Raw genomic sequence first — 20,072 nt, forward strand, 5'->3', positions numbered from 1 at the left:
TCATGAATGGGGTAAATATAACCATAACGAGAGAAGTCATCTGTGAAAGTAATGAACGAATCAAAACCATCAACAGACTTTACTGGGAACGAGCCACAAATATCAGTATGAATAATTTCTAATAGGCCCGAACTCCGAGTAGCTCCTTTCTTAATTGTCTTAGCGAATTTCCCCTTAATACAATCAACACATTATTGATCTAAGTCTGAGAGATCTAATGAATGGAATATCTCTTCTCTTATGAGACGCTCAATTCTCCCCCTCGAAATGTGGCCCAAACGACAATGCCACAATTTCGAAGAAGTCTCATCATCACGCTTACGCTTATGCGATACATCATCCACATTCATTGCAGAATAAACTTTATCAAGAGAGAGCAAATAAAGATCGCCTTGCAAATGACCAAGGCCCACACTTAAATTATGAAATTTAATGTTGCACACAGAGTTGCCAAACTCACAAATATGTCCCGACTTATCTAAACGCGAAACTGAAATAAGGTTTCTCTTCAAACTGGGAACATAAAGAACATCATGCAAACTAAGGTTGAAGCCGCCTGGTAACTCCAAATTGAAGCTCCCAATGCCTTCAACCTTCACTTCATTGCCATCAGCCACTCTTAGACTTCGCTCCCCCTCTCTTATAGTTCGGATCGAACTGAATACCTGCAGTGAATTGGAAATGTGCACAGTGGCACCTGAGTCAATCCACCAAGTATTAGGAGAAAAATTCACTAAGAATGATTCATCAATAAAAGATACATAATCAGTAATTGTACCTTTGTTCTTAAGCCACTCCTTAAATCCATGGCAATCATTCTGCTCATGTTTAGGTGACTTGCAGAACTTGCACATCCTCTCATTAGAGGTCTTCTTATGTGACACGGCCTTGCTCTTATGGCCCTTAAACTTTCTCTTATGCTGCCTGCTGCTGCCAGACTCAGCCTGATGCTTAGGAGTGTTGCTCATGCTAACACGCCCAAAGCGCTCGCTGACCATGTTGACAGCATCCTTCATCCTCTCAGCTTTCTACCTTTCTTCTTCCTCAACACAGTAGCTAATGAGCTCAGCCATGCTCCAAGTCGCCTTCTGAGTGTTGTAGCTTATTTTGAAGGGACTGTACTGTACTGGCAGAGAAGTCATGATGAAGTGCACCAGAAAACCATCAGAGATAGCCATATCCAGTGTCTTCAGCTTATTTGCCATGTCACACATGCTCATAATGTGCTCCCTGATTCCACTTTGCCCATCATACTGTGAAGTCAGCATCTTCATGATCAGGGTGCTAGCATAAGTCTTGGAAGAACTCTTAAAGTTCTCCTCCACCTTGGCAAGGTATGCCTTGGCGCTCAGATCATTACCATCCTTGTCCTTATCAGGAATAGCACCACAGATGGCCGGAGTGATCGTGTTCTTAATGATCATGTTGGCCATCCTGTCTGATCTCTCCCACTTCTCAATGGCAGTACGATCACCATTGGGATCAGCGGGCTCTGCTGGCTTGTCTTGACGTAAGGCGAGATCATACTCGCACACAGCAATGGCCACCTGAACATCTTTATACCAGCTGGGGTAGTTGGTGCCATTTAAGGGCTCAATGGATTTCAGGTAGCCCGTCACAGTGTTCACTGAAAATCATGAGAACAATAACTTAATTAAACTCACAATTAAGATGCGCATAAGAAGTATGATATTAACCCTACGATGGTCTGATTAAAATCACACATAAATTTCAATTTGCATCACCGATGGGGAAAACAAACGAAATTTATCATTAAAACTCGTAATTAAATCAACGATGGTCAGAATTAATTACAAGTGCTCTAAATAAACTTCCCGATGGTTTCATTTAAATAGAGTGCATCTTAATTTCTTATTGTGGATGAACATAATTTTCAGTGAATAAATGCAATTAAAATATGATTAAAAGTATTTAAATAACTCATGGAAATTAATTAACATAATGCTGGTAATAATAAGTGCAACAGAAATAATTAAAGCCTTTAAACATAACAGCAATTAAATTGAGCTAATATCATAAGAAACAGTAATAGAAAAGGCTTTAAACATTAAACTGGGCTAAAACTCATGAAACAGACCCAAAAACATCCCCTTGCGCGCGGCCCATTACCCTCATCGGCCCAGTTCGGCCCAATCGTTGCAAACCCTAATGTTGGTGCGATCTGGACCGTTGCTCACGATCGGACGGTCACGAGCTGATCAAGCATCGTATAAATAGGATAGGGCTTGTCGGAGGATGCCCAAACTCCGTTCACTCCCTCTCCCATCTCAGCCCGAGCCGCCACTGCTCTAGCAGCTTCGTCTGCCGGCGCGAGCGCGTTGCTGCTCATGTGCGTGCACGCGCAGCTGCTCTGGCCCGGCCATTGCTCACGCGCGCGGGCCCCGCAGCCGTCAGCCGCTGCAGCCCGGCCACCGCCGGCCGCATGCGCGAGCCGCGCTGGAGTCAGGGCCACGCGCCGGAGCGCCTACCAGAGGCGCCTCATGTCAAGGCGACGCGCGCCCAGCGCTCGTGGGCGGGCTCGTGCCCCGCGGCCGTCTCACGCGCAGTCGCCGGCCGCGTGCAGATGCGCCACGCGCGGGCCCTCATGCGCCGACCACGCGGGCCGCCGGCCGCGCGCTGCCTCATGCGCGGGCCCCGCGGGAGCGCCTGCGTTGTGCACCTGTCAGGCCCGGCCGCTCGGTTCGCCGCCCAGGGCCGCGTGCCACGCGACTGCCTGGTGGCCGCCCTGCGCACCGCTAGGAGCGCGTGTGCGGGCCGTCGGCCGTGTGTGCTCATGCGCGGGCCCGGCAGCGCGCCTACCCCGGCCGCAAGCGCCGGCCGCCGCCTTGGAGTGTAGTTCTGTGCAGGCCCTGCGCCATGAGCGCCGGCCGGTGCCCGCTTATTCTCAGTGAACCAACTCATGGTCACAATATAAGATTCAATCTTAGGGTTAGGGTTAGGGTTCATCACGGGATTTGGGGATTTCTTATGCGATCTGAAAATTGCTTTTCCCCTTCTTCTACATGCTTACTGATTCATCAATCTCATGAGTTTGGATCTAATTTCGCGGAAGTTAACATGAACAGAGATCTAATTTGGGGAACAGATTAAGTAGCAGTAAACCCTAACCTTAATTGCATAGCTAATCATCAATTTGTCTCGGTTTAACCATGAATTAGCATAAACATTAATGATTTGCATCTAATCCGAGACACTTAGCATTAACAGATCAAGATTAATCTTAAACTTGACCTAAACCGAATTAGATTAGATCTAATCTCGTGATCAGAAACTTAATTAACCATGATTTAGATCTAATCACGCATGATTAACACATAAAAGCCATTATGCAGGATCTAATTGCATCTAAAACATGAATCAAACCTAACTGTGCAATAGGATCTAATCTGCACAGCACGTTTTGCATCTCAAACCGACAAAACAGAGGCATAAACATGGCTCAAAAACTGACCGTGCATGACTAGGTTAAGATGGCTCATGATACCGATTGTTAGAATTAGCCAGGTTTAAACATTAGAGGCTAATAACCCAAGATCTTAACATAACCTAGTTCATGACAAATCAATCTAATGCAGAATAATTTGGTAAACATTATACCAGCGTTAGCAGTTGCAGCAGTCATTTACGCCTGATCCGTAGAGGAAGTAGGCGTTCTTGTCGGTGTAGAAGATGCAGCAGCGAATCGGCGTCCTTCGGGAGTGCTTGGCCTTCCAAACCCCTCCAGTGCCTTTAGCGATCAGACTAGCGGTGGCTAGGCTTTTAGAATGACGTGAATGGGTATTAAGGTGCTAACCACGACCTTATATTTATAGGCACTGTGGGGCTGGGGGCTAGCCTCTGGAAACGGGCCTAATGGGCCTGCTGATCACAGCCCATTAGGGTTTTATCATTATGTTTCCTTAATTGCGTTTAGATGGTTTAAACGCTTCCTTAATAGTGAAGATCACAAATATCTTAACTGAAATATTTCCAACAATAAATATAAGCCTCGACTATTGTAAAAGATATATCTCAATCAATATACAACTTTCGGCGCATCACCATCCTCTTTTCTAAGATTTTTTTATCGCCGGCGGAACTTTGGCACCTGACGCGGGGCTGCATCGCTTCGATCTCAAGCGAAGGTAAGGGCGAAGCTAAGATAAAATTGACTGGTGCACTTTCCAGTTTCCATTGCAAATAATGAAAGTGATACAATTCACATGGTAAAGTTCAGTTAATTAGTAGGAGAAAAAAATCACATGGTGCATGTGCACCAGGGAGAGACACTGTGGCATCGGCCCTCGCCGAAGGGTAAGCCCTAAGCTTTGCCGGCCATCACGATCGTACCAGTTGTATTGGTGTTGTTCGAAGCTGCATCGCTTCTATCTCCTAGTGTTGTTCGAGGCTATATCTCTTTGATCTCTAGGAGTTCAGATCTATCTTTTTCTCGGAAAACGCAGGAGAGCTGCGCATCATTATATTAAGAAGGAGGGGGTAAGAAATCGCAGGTGATACAGTTTAGGGCCTGTACCAAACCCCAGCAAAGGACCCTGATTGCTATTACAAAAATACTAACAAGGTGGGGCCTGACCAACCAGAGCTAAGAACTAGAACTTATGCCACATGAGATCCAAGGGCAAGGAAGTGTGACACTCCTCAAGCCCCGGCAAAAGACCATTGATGCAGTTCATCCTTGATACCCAAAATAACACAAGGGATATTGGGTGTAATCCCATCGAAGATGCAGCGGTTGCGGTGCTTCCAGATGGTCCATGCTCCCAAAATAAAGATGGAGTCCAATCCTTTTTTTAACCAGACCATCAACTTTAGTATCAACGTCCATCCACCACTCAAAGGAGAGATTGTTTTGTGGGGCCAAGGTTTGTAAGTTGAACATTTGCAACACTCTGAACCAAACCTAACGGGAGAAAACACATGGCACTAGCAGGTGGTCAGCAGTTTCCTCAACCTGATCACAAAAAGGACAGGTTGCTGGGTGTGGGGGACCCTTTCTGGCCAGGTGATCGGCTGTCCAAATTTTCGCAAAAGAGTTGTGAGAGGCTTCACGCCTTAGTTCTAGACGCAGCGTAATTGAGCGCTTGACGCCTGTTCATCTGTATGATTAATAATTTGAGATGGAGGGAGTATGACACAAAAGAACTCAATGGATTATCAAATGTAGCACATTAAAATGGAGTGTTCAGTGAAAGTATACTTATATTAGTTTAGGGCCACAACTTGCAATTCGCACCCGGGCCTCAAATTCTTGGAGACGGCCCTTCTGGTGCCCAGCTCTTCCAAATCTGTTTCCAAGGGCCAAAATCAGTAGCTCCAATGGATAGATCCGAATTGTTATGATTGTCCTTTGGACACACCACCAACTTCGAGGAAGCTCACAACGACAGCGAGTGGCCGGACGAGGGCAGGGAGGTGGCCATGCTGGGGAGAGGAGAGCCTGCCGCTTAGGAGAAGAGGAGCCAAAGCACTATGACTGGACGGAGAGAGCGCGATGCGATCCTGATTAGCATTGCTCTCAGTTATCTTTTTCCTTTACTGCTAGTTCCGGATTCTGTTTCAAGACTAAGTATAGGAAACTGAAAGCCCTATTTTTTGTATGCAGACTCAACCTGCAATTTTTCTTTTAATTTTATATTGTGGCCACAAAATGTCAGATTGTTCGCCTCATGGACATTGTTGCATATCAAGTTTTCTTGTAATGTGCTGTGAATGATATCTTTTCTAATCATTCTGCAGAAAATTTGCTGGTAAGGCAGACTTTCTAATACTCTGGAGTTTAAATCAGCATTGTTTTCTTCTCGAATACGTAGGAGAGCTGTGTATCTTTATATTAAGAAGAAGAATGGTCCAATTAAGAAGAATAATGGTCATTGAATGGTTCTTATCTTTTGGCACATGTGTTATACTATATTCTGAATTTCTGATGCTGTTCATCTACCGTTGTCTCATGAACTTAATTTCTTGGGAGTCATTTTGTACAAATCTAATGCCCCATTGGTCCTCTTTTTAGTGCTGTGATACAGTTACCTTCACAAACTCTGCTGCTGTCAATGTCTGAAACAGTACTGGACCGGCTGGTTGGGATTCTCGTCCCCCGGGGTAATCTTGATGGTACCTAAAAGAACACATATTTTTACTCCTGATTCGAGGTCAACATAACTATCTGCATTTTCTAAAATGTTGCCCTCTTTTGCCCAGGATGTGGTGGTACTCAAGCAATGGGTCTCGAATCAGGAGCCAACAATGCTGCTACAGCAACAGATACAGCAGCTGCAACATGAGGTACATCAATTGAAACAACAGTTACAGCAGCAACAACAGCACATGCATCTGCATATGCAGCCGCAAGCCATCCTGCATAGGTGGGAAAAAAAGCACAGTGGTTGTAAACAATCTCGAGATGAAAAATACACGGACCGAAGGACAGAATCTGGAGACTGTTCACTAGTACTAATAACTTAATTCTATGAAGGTAACTTTGGTGCTCCAAATAGCACCAGTATTTGCTCTCAGTAACTATCGCCATTAGGTACAGCCCATAAAAATGCACTCTCAAAGTGACAATGGACAATTGTTTGTTGTCGGCAAGATTTGGGGTTAGGAACATCCCACGGACAAGACTAGTCAAGTTGCATTTGCTGCCTCAAAAGTTTATGCGGATCTTGTTCTTGCATTCTTGACCAGAATTTGTATTGGTAAACGAACCAGTTGCAACATATTATCGCGAGGCCAGGATGCATGCATGAGAATCAGAACTGAGTGGCAAGCACGGCTGTCAAAGTTTGCTACAGACCAAATCCAAGTGCCAGAACTCAATACCCAAAGTTGTATCACGTATAATAATGGGCAAATGGAGCAATCATTAGACAAGACTGGAACTTGTGTACCTTGGAGAGCCTCACAAACAACAGCATGGACCATGCTGCCAACATTCTGAGAGGGGGGGGGGGGGGGGGGGGGGGGACGTATTAGTATATTACATTATGCCATCCCATCTAGTTATTAACAAAAAAAAAATGGGCGAGAGCTCACGACTCGTTAAGTTGCTTTCATATTGTGTACTCCTAGAAAACGAAGGTTAAAATCATGCAGAAATAGACAAAACACGTGAAAGTTAACTAGTTAAGAGATGAATCACTAAACCTAATGGGCTTTGCGATATACTAGAATTATCTCAAACCGATTTACATTCATGTAACCTTCACCATTCAGAATACACAATTAAGAAGCTCAACACTTATGAGGTGAACTAAAATATTATTGTTCCTTGAAAAAAGGAATCAGCAAAAAGTAATATGAAATCATTTAAACAGCTCAGAACTGACTAAAGATGTGTAAGATCCTACTGACCCATCAGACAGATTACACGGGAGAGGGGAGTGACCCGTAGCGAGATCTCAAAAGCTGCTCAAAGAGGCAAAGCAAGCATAATGCACATATTAGTTTATGAAGGCAATGATAATTGCGTATATTGATTGATGATTAGGGTTACAAAAGGGTGTAATTATATAGAGCAATCTCAAGTAGGGTTTATAGAAATAGAATCCCCTGAGATTGCCTACCCTATCACCTAGCGGGCTTGGATGAGCCGCCCATGGGCCTGGGCGTGAGACATCCCAGGCCAAGGATACGCATGACAATCTATTTGTCTAACCCCCCAGTCGAAACGTCGGCAGGCTGGACGTTGAGACTGGACCGAAAATCAGCAAAGACCGACAATGGCAAGCCCTTGGTGAACATATCGGCGTACTGAGAGCTGGTAGGAACATGTGTAACACGAACAGCTCCAGTGGCAACATGCTCCCAGACGAAGTGAAGGTCAATTTTCACATGCTTGGTGCGTTGGTGCTGGACAGGGTTGGAAGAAATATAAACTGTGTTGATATTATCACAATAAACCAGAGCGGTGCGGCTGACAGGCGCATGCAACTCTGCTAGGAGTTGGCGTAACCAGGGCACCTCAGCCACCGCATTGGCAACAACCTGGTACTCAGCTTCTGCACTGGATCGAGACACAGCATTCTGACGCTTCGAGGACCAAGAGATAAGATTATCCCCCAAGAAAACTGCATAGCCAGAAGTAGACCGCCGAGTGTCAGGACAGCCAGCCCAATCAGCATCTGAGTAGACAACAAGATCAGACTGAACAGAAGGCCGAATGAATAACCCCAAGTGCATTGTGCCGTGTATGTAGCGCAGGATACGCTTTAAGGCGGCAAGATGAGACTCCCGAGGATCATGCATATAAAGACACACCTGCTGAACAGCGTATGCAATGTCTGGCCGGGTGAAGGTCAAGTACTGTAGGGCACCAGTAAGACTGCGATAATCTGTAGGATCAGCCACTGGGGGGCCATCATCAGTAGAAAGCTTCCTGTTGGTGTCGACCGGTGTAGAACTTGTAATCAGTCATACTAGCACAATTCAGAATCTCCATCATATACTGCCGCTGAGACAAAAGAAAACCACTGCCAGAGCGCTGCACATGCACACCAAGAAAGTGATGAAGGGCGCTCAGATCCTTCATAGAGAACTCCCGCTGTAATGCAGCAATAGTGCGGCGTAGAAGGGGCATCGAGGAGGCAGTCAAGACAATGTCGTTGACATAAAGCAGAAGGTAAACAGTGTCTGCACCCCGGTGATACACGAACAGAGAAGTGTCCGTCTTAGCCTCAATGAATCCAAGCTGAATGAGGAAGGAGGCGAAGCGACTGTACCAAGCACAGGGAGCCTGTTTTAGACCATAGAGCGAGCGATTAACATAATCAGGATGAACTGGATCCTCAAAACCTGTGGGCTGAGAGCAGTAAACAGTCTCAGACAGAGTGCCGTGAAGAAAGACGTTCTTCACATCCAACTGATGAACCAGCCAGGAACGAGAGAGTGCCAAGGAGAGGACAGTGCGCACGGTAGCAGGCTTCACAACAAGGCTGAAAATCTCATCATAATCAATCCCTGGATGCTGGGAAAAGCCACGGAGCACCCAACGAGCCTTGTATCTCTCCAAAGAGCCATCTGTCTGGAATTTGTGCTTGAATACCCACTTGCCAGTGACAATATTGGCCTGAGACGGATGTGGAACCAAATCCCATGTGTGATTGGCCAGCAGAGCATCAAATTCCTCTTGCATCGCCTGGCACCAATTGGGATCAGCAAGACCCCCCTCGGTAGGTGCGAGGAACAGGCGACAAGGGAGCCGCGTGGTAGATGGCCGGCAGGCAGAAGCCGGCCTTCCCTCGTGTAACCATGCTGTGTTGGTTAGACACAGGCGGCACAGGGACAGCTCTAGTAGGAAGAACGTGCGGAGGTCGTGGACGACGTGAGTAGACCCTCAGGGGCGGAGCCGGGCTGGGCGAATCAGCCAGTCGTCCTGCGGGCGAGGGGCCGGCCGGGCTGGGCAGACCAGCCGGAGAGCCAGCAGCAGGGCTAGGAGCCGGCGGAGCTGCACGCCTGGGGCTCACTGGGGTGGCGACCGAAGACGGGGCCGCACGTGGCTGTGCGGGAACGCCGGGGGCCGCACGTGGCTGTACGGGAGCGCCATGACCTGCAGCAGGAGACACTTGTACGGGTCCGTAGGAGCCGATACAAAATTAGTGTGATCAAAGAACTCAAATTCCTCGGCACGAGGTGTGGGGGACTGTCGAGACAGCAGAAAGGAGTCTTCATCAAAGACAACATGTCTAGAGATGATGACGCGATTAGACTGGAGGTCAAGACAGCGGTACCCGGAAGACACAAGGTGGAGCGAGGAGCGAGTTTGTGGGCTGCAGTTGCTGAAATATTTGGGTAGCAGGCACAACCAAAAACTCGAAGATGCTCATAAGAGGGCTGCACGCCAAACAGGCTGAAGTGGGGCGTGGAGGACTTCAGAGTTTTGGTGGGGAGGATATTCAGCAAATGTGTTGCGGCGTGAAGAGCTTCGACCCAGTAGGAGGGAGGCATACTAGCCTGAAATAGCAATGAGCGGGCAGCATTATTAATAGTGCGAATGATGCGCTCGGCTTTACCATTCTGGGGCGAAGTGTATGGGCAGGACATGGCTGCGGATGCTCTGGACGGCAACTGCCTGAGCGTGAAGGTTCAGGAGCGCCACAGCTTCATGAAGAAGGAGCTGATCGGAACCAGCAGGGGCAGCAGGGGGTTCGGAGTCGACGGCGGAGGAGTCGTCGTCGCCATCTTCGTCGTCGGAGGGGGCGGCCGCCTTGCGCTCCGTGGCGGCGCGGGCGAGGGCATCACATGCGCGGGCGGCCATGGCCTCCTGTTCCTGCGCGGCGGCGACGGCGGCTTCCTGCTCGGCCGCTAGGGCACAACCGAGCACAGCCTCGCGGGCCGCCTGGCGGGCGGCGCGCGCCTACTGGCAGCCGCGGCGGCGGCGGCAATCTGGGAGGGGGTGGCCTCCGCGGCAGGGAGGGTTCCAGCCATCGGGCAGCGACGGCAGAGAGCCGGTGCGAGATGGGGGGCGGGTGGGCGCAGCACGAGGGGCTCGCGCGCGAGGAGCGGCGCCGGCGACGTCGCACGCTAGGGAGCGGAAGCGTGATCGGGAAGTGCCCGGTCTCTTGATACCATGAAGGCAATGATAATTGCGTATATTGATTGAAGATTAGGGTTACAATGGGTGTCATTATATAGAGCAATCTCAGGTAGGGTTTATAGAAATCGAATCCCCTGAGATTGCCTACCCTATCATCTAGCGGGCTCGGATGAGCCGCCCATGGGCCTGGGCGTGAGACATCCCAGGCCAAGGATACGCATGACAATCTATTTGTCTAACAGTTTAGGCATCCAAGAACAGCCTTGTCGGGTACAAATGAACCCTTGTGGAGCACCTCTATAGGAACTATCGAACAATTCTGTACATTGCAACTTGCACAGTACAGTTTAAAAAGTATGCATACCTCTAGTTCAATATTCCAATCCAAATCAGAAATGAAATGATCACATAGCATGATGCCTAGTACAGCTCAAGGTCCCTTCAGCCATGATACAAGTTTCAGATTCCATTACAGATACCAACTTTCAGAATCCAGTACAGTGAATAGTCCATGAAAATAATGCATGCTTTGTCTCACAAATTGCACTCAACTTTCAACTTGGTTGAACATTTGCATGTGACTCTTGAGGGGTGAGCTCATATTTTTATCTCCATAAAAGCCTCAGCATACTAACCAATCCGCACAAACTCAATCACCAATATATCGTAGCATGCTATGCTTTCTACTCTTCCAAAGCATTGTAACTAATCCTTTAGACAAGAGAGCAGAGATGAAAAGGAAGGTAAGAAGGGGAAGGTTTATCAGAACCGTCAAAGAGTGTCAATCGCGATTCTATATCATTCACTGGTGTTTGGTCAGACTCCTCTGTTGGCAGCTTGACTGAAAAGCATACAGTACATTTGTCATCTCCACAAGATATACAGCCCAGCCAATGCAGAAACTCCAAGAGCGCCCCAGGTGTTACAAACTAGAGGAAAAGCATTAAGCTGAAGTAGTATAATCACGAACTGTGAAATTGACCTCTCAGCTTGCTTCTGAGAAGATGTTGCAACTCCTACCTGCACTGGATTTTGTGTCTGATTTCACTGATTGTACATGTATCCATACTCTACTAAAAGAGATCCGTTCTTCTTTAGTTGCGTCTGATGAAATGGTTGTCTCAGAGTGAACAAATTCTGCATAGATCATTCTGGTTATCGACACTTTCCTTGTGTTCCACAAAGTTCATGAAAATAAAGTTTTCTTAGCTCTCCACTTGAGCATCCTGTTCCTTGTTCTGTCCCTTAAAAATAAGCTTCAAAAATTTACTGCTCAGCGCAATTAGAAAGTAATTCGCAGTAGAAAAATCTACTGACACAGCTGAAAACCTCATCGTTGCTCCAAAAAGAGATAACATTACAAAAATATATTACAACTATGAATTGTAAGATAGATATCACAATGTAAGCGAGTGTCTATGTTACCTGAATACCTGATGAAATCTACATAAAATTAATCTGCAATCTTCATTTCCCAGCAGAACGTTCAGGTCAGAAGTGTAAAAGAGTAAAGCAACAGGTTGCTAGCCTTCCGATACATGTATTGATTGAAGTGCGGTGGCTGTGGCTGCGGAAAACAGATTCTAGCAAGCCATGGCTGTCCCTTGATATCCCCATCCACGCCAATGTGTTGGCACTTTTCCAGGTTGGAATGCAGACATCTATTGGGAATGGAACTTCAACTAAATTTTGGAAGGATAAATGGATTAATGGCAGCTCAGTCAGAGACATTGCACCATTAGTGGTGGCTGCAGTCCCGACACGTATCAGAAACATGAGTCTGGTTGCAGAGGCCATGGTTGATAACAGATGGGCGCAAGACATACAAGGAGGTTTATCTATGATTGGGATATATGAGCTGTTCCAACTATCCAACATTCTTTCTGAGTTTGTTCTCACTCAGGAAGAAGATGTTCACACTTGGCGGTTTGAGGCCTCGGGACAATACACAGCTAAATCAGCTTATTTGGCCTTCTTCAATGGTGCAATTAACTTTGAGCCCTGGCGAAGAATTTGGAAATCCTGGGCACCAGCTAAGTGCAAAATTTTTCTATGGTTGGCAGTAAGGAACAGGTGTTGGACAGCAGATCGTTTGGAAAGAAGGAATCTTCCACATACCGATCGTTGTTTGCTGTGTGATCAAGAACCTGAAAATATACAACACATACTCACCACATGTGTCTTTGCAAGAGAGTTTTGGTTTCGAATTCTAGCAAAGTTTGACTGGCAGGTCTGCACTCCATTAAGGGATGAACTCTCCTTCTCAGAATGGTGGAGGACGAGTGTCAAAAAGATTCAGAAAGATAAACGGAAAGGTTTTAATACTTTGGTTATTTTGGGTGCTTGGCTTCTTTGGAAACACCGAAACGCTTGTGTGTTTGAAGGAGACCGCCCAAATTTGGACAGGTTACTGCAGGCGTTCAAGGATGAACACCACTTGTGGTGTCTGGCAGGGGCTCGAAGCCTCAGCTCCTTGAGTGCTGGTCAAGTGTTCGGACTAGGCTAGTTCCTAGTCCTTGTTAGTGGTCTCGGGTCAAGCTTTTGTTTTTTGTTTTTTTCTTAGGCTACAACATCATAGTGTATCACAGCCCCTCACAGCTCGGCTCGGAGTGAGGTGTGCTAGTTTGTAAGGGGCCGGTTTATTCTCTCTATTAATACAAAGATACGCAGCTCTCCTGCGTATTCGAGAAAATTTACCCACTAGAGTCCTTGAACATGAATCATTTGAATACCACAAAGCTGCCTACTTATCTTATATTATACCACAAACTTGAATCATTTACTCAATAGAGTCCCTGAACTGAACCTCTTGGGTTTTACCTGCAATAGATATGTTTAAAATTGCACCGTGAAAAACTGTATTTAACAAGGTGAGTTTTACATTCAAAGCACTGTAATACAATACAAAGATCACAAAAAAAATGCCACAGTCAAACAAACAAGGGACATAACAAAATGCCAGGTATTATAGCTTTGCCTGGTGACAAGGTAGCAATATATTGGAGTCCAGCAGTTTACACATAAAACTATGTCACATATGAACAGGCAGACAATGGGGGCTCTTACCCCTCCTCTTCTTCTTAATATATTGAGGCGCAGTTCTCCTGCGCTTTCGAGAAAAAATGAACAGGCAGACAACAATTACCATCACCGTATGCTCATATAGCACAGAAGAAATAGGTTTCATGGAAAGTTAAACTTGAGAATTACTTTTAAAAAAAAACTCTACCTGTGGGGGGAAAGACCGCCCCCACAACATTTTCATGAAAGAAAGAAGACCTTTCTCACACAAGCTGAGAAAAACCCACCGCCCCATCAATACACGGTGCCGTATCCCGTGAGAATGGGCGATCCGCGCACATGGGGGAACCAGCGACCAGGGGCGAGCCCAACTGTGCTTTGGACATGGGGCGGGCGAGGGAGTTTTTTTGGTGTAAATCCCAGGATTCGAGCCCTGGTCAGTTGGCAGGACCGACCCCTGCTCAACCACTGGGTTATTGCCCAGCTTGCGAACTTGAGAATTACTTTCAGAATTACTTTCATAAGGCAATAATCTAATAACATCTGATATAGCAGCATATAAGTCTATACAATATAACCTGAGACATTTCATAAGGCAATCATCTAATAACATCTGATAACAGCATATAAGTCATGTAAAATCTCTGATGTATTCATATTAGAGAAGATGTAGCATCAGAATTGACAGCTAGTGAGTATGGCTATTGACGAAGGTTCAGTTGGTTACCAAGCTCCGACTGTCGGAGCAGGTATGGGTGCGAACACTGTCAGATACATCAGAGAGGAAGAGGGCAGAGGTCTCCACCAAATTGGATCTAAGTTTCAGGGGATGCATATTGTGGCAGCTGCAAGGATTGCAGGGACAGTTAGAGAAAACATTGGTAGAGATGAGTAGGTGAGGCCACAGAGAGCCATGGAGTACGGATGGAGTTGTGCAAGTGTAGGACAAAGCACAAGAGGTGGAAGGAGGAGAAGGTGGGAGGCTACCCCATTCAATCTCAGTGATTCACACATAATCCAATGATTCAGGTTGATAAATCTGAGATGGAATTAACAGAAAAATAGTGCTATTTGGATGATTACTTAAGTTACTGGATTGCGAAGGAGTTATTCACCAAACTATTATAAGTCATCAAGGCGTCAACTGAAGAAGTTAGGTTTAGAGCCCATAAGGAGCAAGCAGTTGTTGACAGAGTCATGGATGATGTGAAAAAGCACAACCGATTCAATTACTTAAGGTGTAAAACTGCCAAATTATTAAGGGCGAATCCAGAATTGGGTGTAAGGGGGTGGTAGGCCTCTTCTAATCTTACTAACTTCAGATTTTTGTTAGCTAAACATGTACTAATATCAGCCTTTATAGGCAGACTTTATATGTGATTAACTTGGACAGGGGGGGGGGGGGGGGGGTGCTACAGCACTCCATGTACCCCCTGTCGATCTGCCACTGAAACTATGTCAGAAAGATAGCAAGTTATTCTTCCCAGTCACATAAATAACTCCAGCGAGAATCGCTTTTGCTTTCTTCCCTAGGAAGCAATAAATAAAGCTATCAACATATAACTCCAATTGTGACAGATGAACAAGAAACAAAACTACAAACTTAGTTATAACTTACAACATAAGTAACTTCAGTAGTAAGTCATATATACTATGTCTTTCAATTTTCAGAGTCTGCATCTCGTATAATTGGAAAAGAAAATGGGAAACAATAATAACTAACACCTTACATTAGCAGATTATCCAGACCCGGAATATCAAATGGTAACTTTATAACTCCAAGGGCAACAAACAGGAACAAGAACCACGCAGGAAACGTCATCATGCATATCACTAAGAAAGACTTCTGTCCTGAAAAAGGATGAGCACAAGAGGAAGCAATCTCAGTCCAAATGATATAGGTGCAGCAGCAGGGTTACATTGTGGATTTGCGATGGCAGTAGGAATTAACACAAAATCCATAGGTGCTGTACTAGGTACGGATGAAATACTGTGGGGGCGTCATCACCTTGGCAAGCGCGCGTCTCGGTGGTGTCGACGACCCACTCGGCGGCCTCGCGGAGGCGGCGCTCGGGCTCGCTCTCGGGCTGCCCGATGGGGGTGGAGGCGATGAGGTCCATGAACGCGGAGTTCTTCGCCTCCCTGGACGACGCGGCGGACGCGGCATCGTCGGCGACCCCGATGGCGCGCCGCACCTCCGCGACGGACGGCTGGGCAGGGGGCGCGGGGGCCGGGGCCTGCTGCCCCGGCGGCGCGCGGCGGCGGATGATGCGACGCGCGGGCTCCCCAGCGGCCGAAGCGGAGGCGGAGGCGCGCACGGCGAGGCGCGGGGCGTGGGCGGTGGCGGTGGCGCCGGCGAGGCCGAGGTGGTAAGCCATTGGGGGGTTCCGGGAGGAGCGTGGGGTCGTCACTCGTTTGCCGCACGAGCGGAACTGCGGGGGGGTTGGATAAAGCTGCTATAGTGAGTGTGGGGCCCACCGTTGGCTTGGATGACAGGTCGAGACCGTCACTAAGATATTTGAAAGACTTCAGAGCATCTCCAACAAATTGATCTTCATCTTTCTCCTTTTCACTTTTTCTCAATATAGGGAATTGATGTTGAAAAAAATCTACTCTATTAAATTGATTTTCATCTCCCTTCCCTTTTATTTTTTCTCAATCTCCAATAATTTCTCTCCAATCTCCAATAGAAAGGGAAGACATCGCATCTCCCTTTCCATATAGAAAGGGGGGAAAATCAATCTGCTGGAGCACTTCTTTCATATATATTAAAATTGAGAAAGGAGATTTCTTTATATGGTGAGAAAGGGGAAAAGAGAAGATCAGTCTGTTGGAGTTGCTTTTAGCAGAACTCTTTTGGGTTGATCATTGCTCGTCCCATTTCATTATTGTTTGGCTTTTTCGTTCAAAATATTATTGTTTATTTTTCTTTGACAAACTTGCAATTTATTATTTTGATTCTAGCATAGAGACTTTACGGGGGTCTTTGTAAAAGAGTAAAATGCACAGCCAGTTTTTGAATTTGGCTTCTAGTCACTCTGTTCGGCTGGCTGCTGCTGGAGGCTGGTGCTGGTTTGTTGTGAGAAAAAATTACTGCTGGTTGGCTAGTACCTGGTGCTGGTTTGGTGTGAGAGAAAAATACTATTAGCTGGTGCTGGAGCAGTCTATCAGAACAGAGTGACTATCCTAGATTCCTATAAACTACCAAAATACACATTCAGATCCTCAACCTTATTAGTTGTGTCACGTGAATTCTAAATCACTATTTTAAGTTATAATGCAAAAGTGTTGATGCTATATGGAGCTTACACGTGGATCCAAAATTTATTTTTAATATTTTGTGCTCAACTCTTATAATTTTGAAAAAGGGTAACAAGTCCCGGTTGGTGGCTCACTATTTTGCGCTCAAGTCTTCAGTTCCGGTTGGTACCACCAACCCGGACCAAAGGGTAACCCTTTAATCCTAGTTGGTGGCTCCAACACGAACTAAAGGACTCTTTTGTCTCGATTGGTATCACAGACTAAAGAGTTCTCTATGGCTTAATTCAAAAGGAAGAGATCCCATATAGAGTCACATGCGCTGTGTAGGTGGGGTGGCAAGAAATTTGTATATGAGGCAAGAGGTCTTAGGTAGTATATGTAAGATGGTAGGGAAAGAACATGCGAAGCGAGAGCCATGTCACGGGTTCGAATCACCTACACCGCATATACGCAAAAACATGTTGAAAAAAAATGGAATTTGTGTGAAATGATGGGGCGTTCAGTGTAGATGCCTACTAAAATATGAAAAGTATTTATAATTTTATTTTTTGTATTTTAAAGTTTGAAACTGATGGAATTGCTTTGCATTTGTGCTCGCGGTCATGCATCCACCATGTTGATTTGTGCTGCCACAAGATTTCAAGTGGGTGTCAAAACCGCTAGCTCAAATATATTTTAACCGTCAGTACAAATACTTTTTTAATAGTGACGCAGCACCTTATCCAAGGAAGAGGTTTAATTTATTCAGCAGTGCTCGTGCACACAAGCTTTATTATTGCAAATTAGAAAGGGCATCATCATCATCATAAGCTGAGAACTATTGCCGCACAGGGCACCGGGCCATCTGCTGGCTGCTGCGTCCGAAACATCGAAGAGCAAAGGCGCGCGGCTCTCTAGCAGCAAGAAACGCAGCACGCCCAGCCATATATCGAGCAAGTGCGGCAGTTACAGGCGCTGTAGCGGCACCCCAGCAGCAGCAGCCGGCGTGCTTTGCCTCCGTCGTCGCCGGCCGCCGCCGCCTCCGCCACCGCCTGCGTGGCCATCAGCAGGAGCACCATCAGGGCCAGCACGCAGGAAAGGACCATCGTGTTCTTCCTTGGTGCCACGCCGCCGGGAGCCATCGCCGGTTCAGCTATTAGTTGACTGCTGCGCAAGATTTCATCAAGAAAAAATACCATGGTTAGGAGAGAGCGAGCGAGAGAGATCTAGCTAGAGAGATGCTGACGACATGACACAGCTCCGGTTGATGCATGATCTAACACACAATGATGGATGACAGATGCATGATGAAAAAAACAAACTATACATTACCCAATCAGACTCTGAATTGGCACAGTTGCTAATAATAAGTATATCGCTTTATTTATTTGCTGCTATATATATGGCTGCTGGTTGTTGGTGCTGTAAGAAGAAGGAAGCAGGGCTCTTATTTATAGGTGATTGATGAGGGCGGAATGGGAAATCCGCTTGCTGGGGTCGCGGACAAGCAAGTTGGCTGGGAAAAACAAGCACAAGGTCCAATGAACAGTAATGCACGCCGCACCGTACCCAGTTGTATAGTAAGGGACATGAGATGGATTGGATTCGAAGGACAGACGAGCCGCAGAGAACGAATCCGTGAGATCACATATCAATTGCATTTGACAGGATGGGGAACATATTGCTGGTGTTACGGTGCTACCTACCGTGCTGTATAATACGATACGATAACAACTAAGTTGGTGCATGGGTAGAATTCATAAAAAAAATTGAATGAGTAGGGCATGCAATTATCTATGTTTACAAAATTTGAGGATGAGTAGAAAGATTTTTCAAGGAGAAAAAGGAAGAGAGACTGTCCAAGTGTTGATTTCTCTTTATTGTTTCCTTGTAATAAATTTTTTTGTTTAACCTCGAAACTTGTACGACGACATATAGATGATTTCATGTTTTACCTTTGTATATTTTTTGATTAATTTTTTAACCACCAGTTTATGTGCTACCGTATTTGGCACCACTATTGCACTGGGCAACCCGCGCTAGCACCGGATATGTCCTCATGATAGGGCTTTGTTGTGAAGTCCATAAGATTCATAATGGGGCATCTCTAATGTAAACCAAGGCAATATATGACATTTAAAACACCGACATGCAGATGCGGAGCTCCCCATATGGCATAGTGGGGCAGCTGCCCCAGCTATTGGCGGAGCAAAGACCCTGCACCCGTCATCCTCCCCATAGCGTTTAGGTAGCCAGGGTAGTAACCACAGCAACGCAGCATGTTGGCTGAAGGAGGAAGTCACAGCAACGCAACATGTTGGCTGAAGGAGGAAGAAGACCACAGCAACGCAGCATGTTGAAGATGTTTGTAATGGGCGGTGACAGTGTCCAAGCAGACTGCCTAATTTAAATTTTGGCCTAGCCCGCAATTGAAGCCTCTTGATCATCTGCTTTGAAATACCAGGCCGCATGCTATCTATGCGCAAGGCGACTTTCCTCGGCAAGCACCACGCTCGTATGCCCGGCGCGGCGGCTGCTGCTGCCTTGATGCCGGCCTAGGCCTGGTGCTGGTGCGGCTGCCTCGGCCGCATGCCAACTCCCAGCTTACGGCTGCATTGCATAATGATAATGATTTCGTGGAGGGAAGCCGTGGTGGCGATGATGAAATATGGGCAGGCCGACTGCTTGGCGCGGCCTCGGGTGTCTGGCAACGTGCTTGCACCCGCAGCGGCTAATACAAAGAAGAACCTGCTGGTTTTTGAGTGATGTGGGAGAGCTTGATTTGGTGGTCTCGAGAGCAAATACTCGTCCATACTCTTGATTCAATCTGAAGTGTAATTCTGCACCACCTAAAATTTGAGGCGAGCTCCGCCATTCAATCTGAAGTGTAATTCTGCCCCACCTAAAATTTGAGGCGAGCTCCGCCACTGCCGACATGCATGGTTTACACTATAAAATTTTGACTAGCAATTTATATAAATTTATGATATTTTCAAATTTTATAATTAAATTATGAAAGTACTATTCTTTCAGTTTGTTATTCTATCCATAGCACGACATATGCACCACTGACACAAAAAGTGCTTTTCGAAACGGTTAATATAAAATGATCATTCATACCCATGTTTGTATTGGAACATTATTGACACAGCTATAACTTTGTTTTATGGTACTACATCTGTTGCAAATCATAGGTTGTCTTGGCAAATCTAAAGATACATTTTAGACATAGTGTATACGACTGTATAGTAAAATTTAT

At 46.2% G+C, this 20,072-nt stretch overlaps 2 protein-coding genes and 2 long non-coding RNA genes across 4 annotated transcripts; all 4 read right to left on the reverse strand.

Moving 5' to 3' along the window:
• Positions 1–381: 381 nt before the first annotated feature.
• LOC120696021 lies at positions 382–822 on the reverse strand. The gene is made up of 2 exons (XR_005683990.1): positions 779–822; positions 382–665 (listed from the first exon to the last, which is right to left on the reverse strand). It is a non-coding gene; the product is annotated as an uncharacterized LOC120696021 (long non-coding RNA).
• Positions 823–1,028: 206 nt separating this feature from the next.
• Positions 1,029–2,445, reverse strand: LOC120695270. The gene is made up of 2 exons (XM_039978559.1): positions 2,361–2,445; positions 1,029–1,627 (listed from the first exon to the last, which is right to left on the reverse strand). The coding sequence occupies exons 1-2, from the start codon at positions 2,443–2,445 to the stop codon at positions 1,029–1,031; spliced, it is 684 nt and encodes a 227-aa protein (XP_039834493.1).
• A 12,661-nt stretch (positions 2,446–15,106) lies between these two features.
• On the reverse strand, positions 15,107–16,008 carry LOC120675279 (probable NAD(P)H dehydrogenase subunit CRR3, chloroplastic). The gene is made up of 2 exons (XM_039956407.1): positions 15,582–16,008; positions 15,107–15,424 (listed from the first exon to the last, which is right to left on the reverse strand). Exons 1-2 carry the CDS (start codon positions 15,949–15,951, stop codon positions 15,300–15,302), a joined length of 495 nt encoding a protein of 164 aa, XP_039812341.1. The 5' UTR covers positions 15,952–16,008; the 3' UTR covers positions 15,107–15,299.
• A 1,544-nt stretch (positions 16,009–17,552) lies between these two features.
• On the reverse strand, positions 17,553–18,239 carry LOC120675288. The gene is made up of 2 exons (XR_005675283.1): positions 18,146–18,239; positions 17,553–17,980 (listed from the first exon to the last, which is right to left on the reverse strand). It is a non-coding gene; the product is annotated as an uncharacterized LOC120675288 (long non-coding RNA).
• Positions 18,240–20,072: the final 1,833 nt, after the last annotated feature.

The sequence above is a fragment of the Panicum virgatum genome, chromosome 2K (genome assembly GCF_016808335.1).
Source record: "Panicum virgatum strain AP13 chromosome 2K, P.virgatum_v5, whole genome shotgun sequence".
Taxonomy (NCBI): domain Eukaryota; kingdom Viridiplantae; phylum Streptophyta; class Magnoliopsida; order Poales; family Poaceae; genus Panicum; species Panicum virgatum.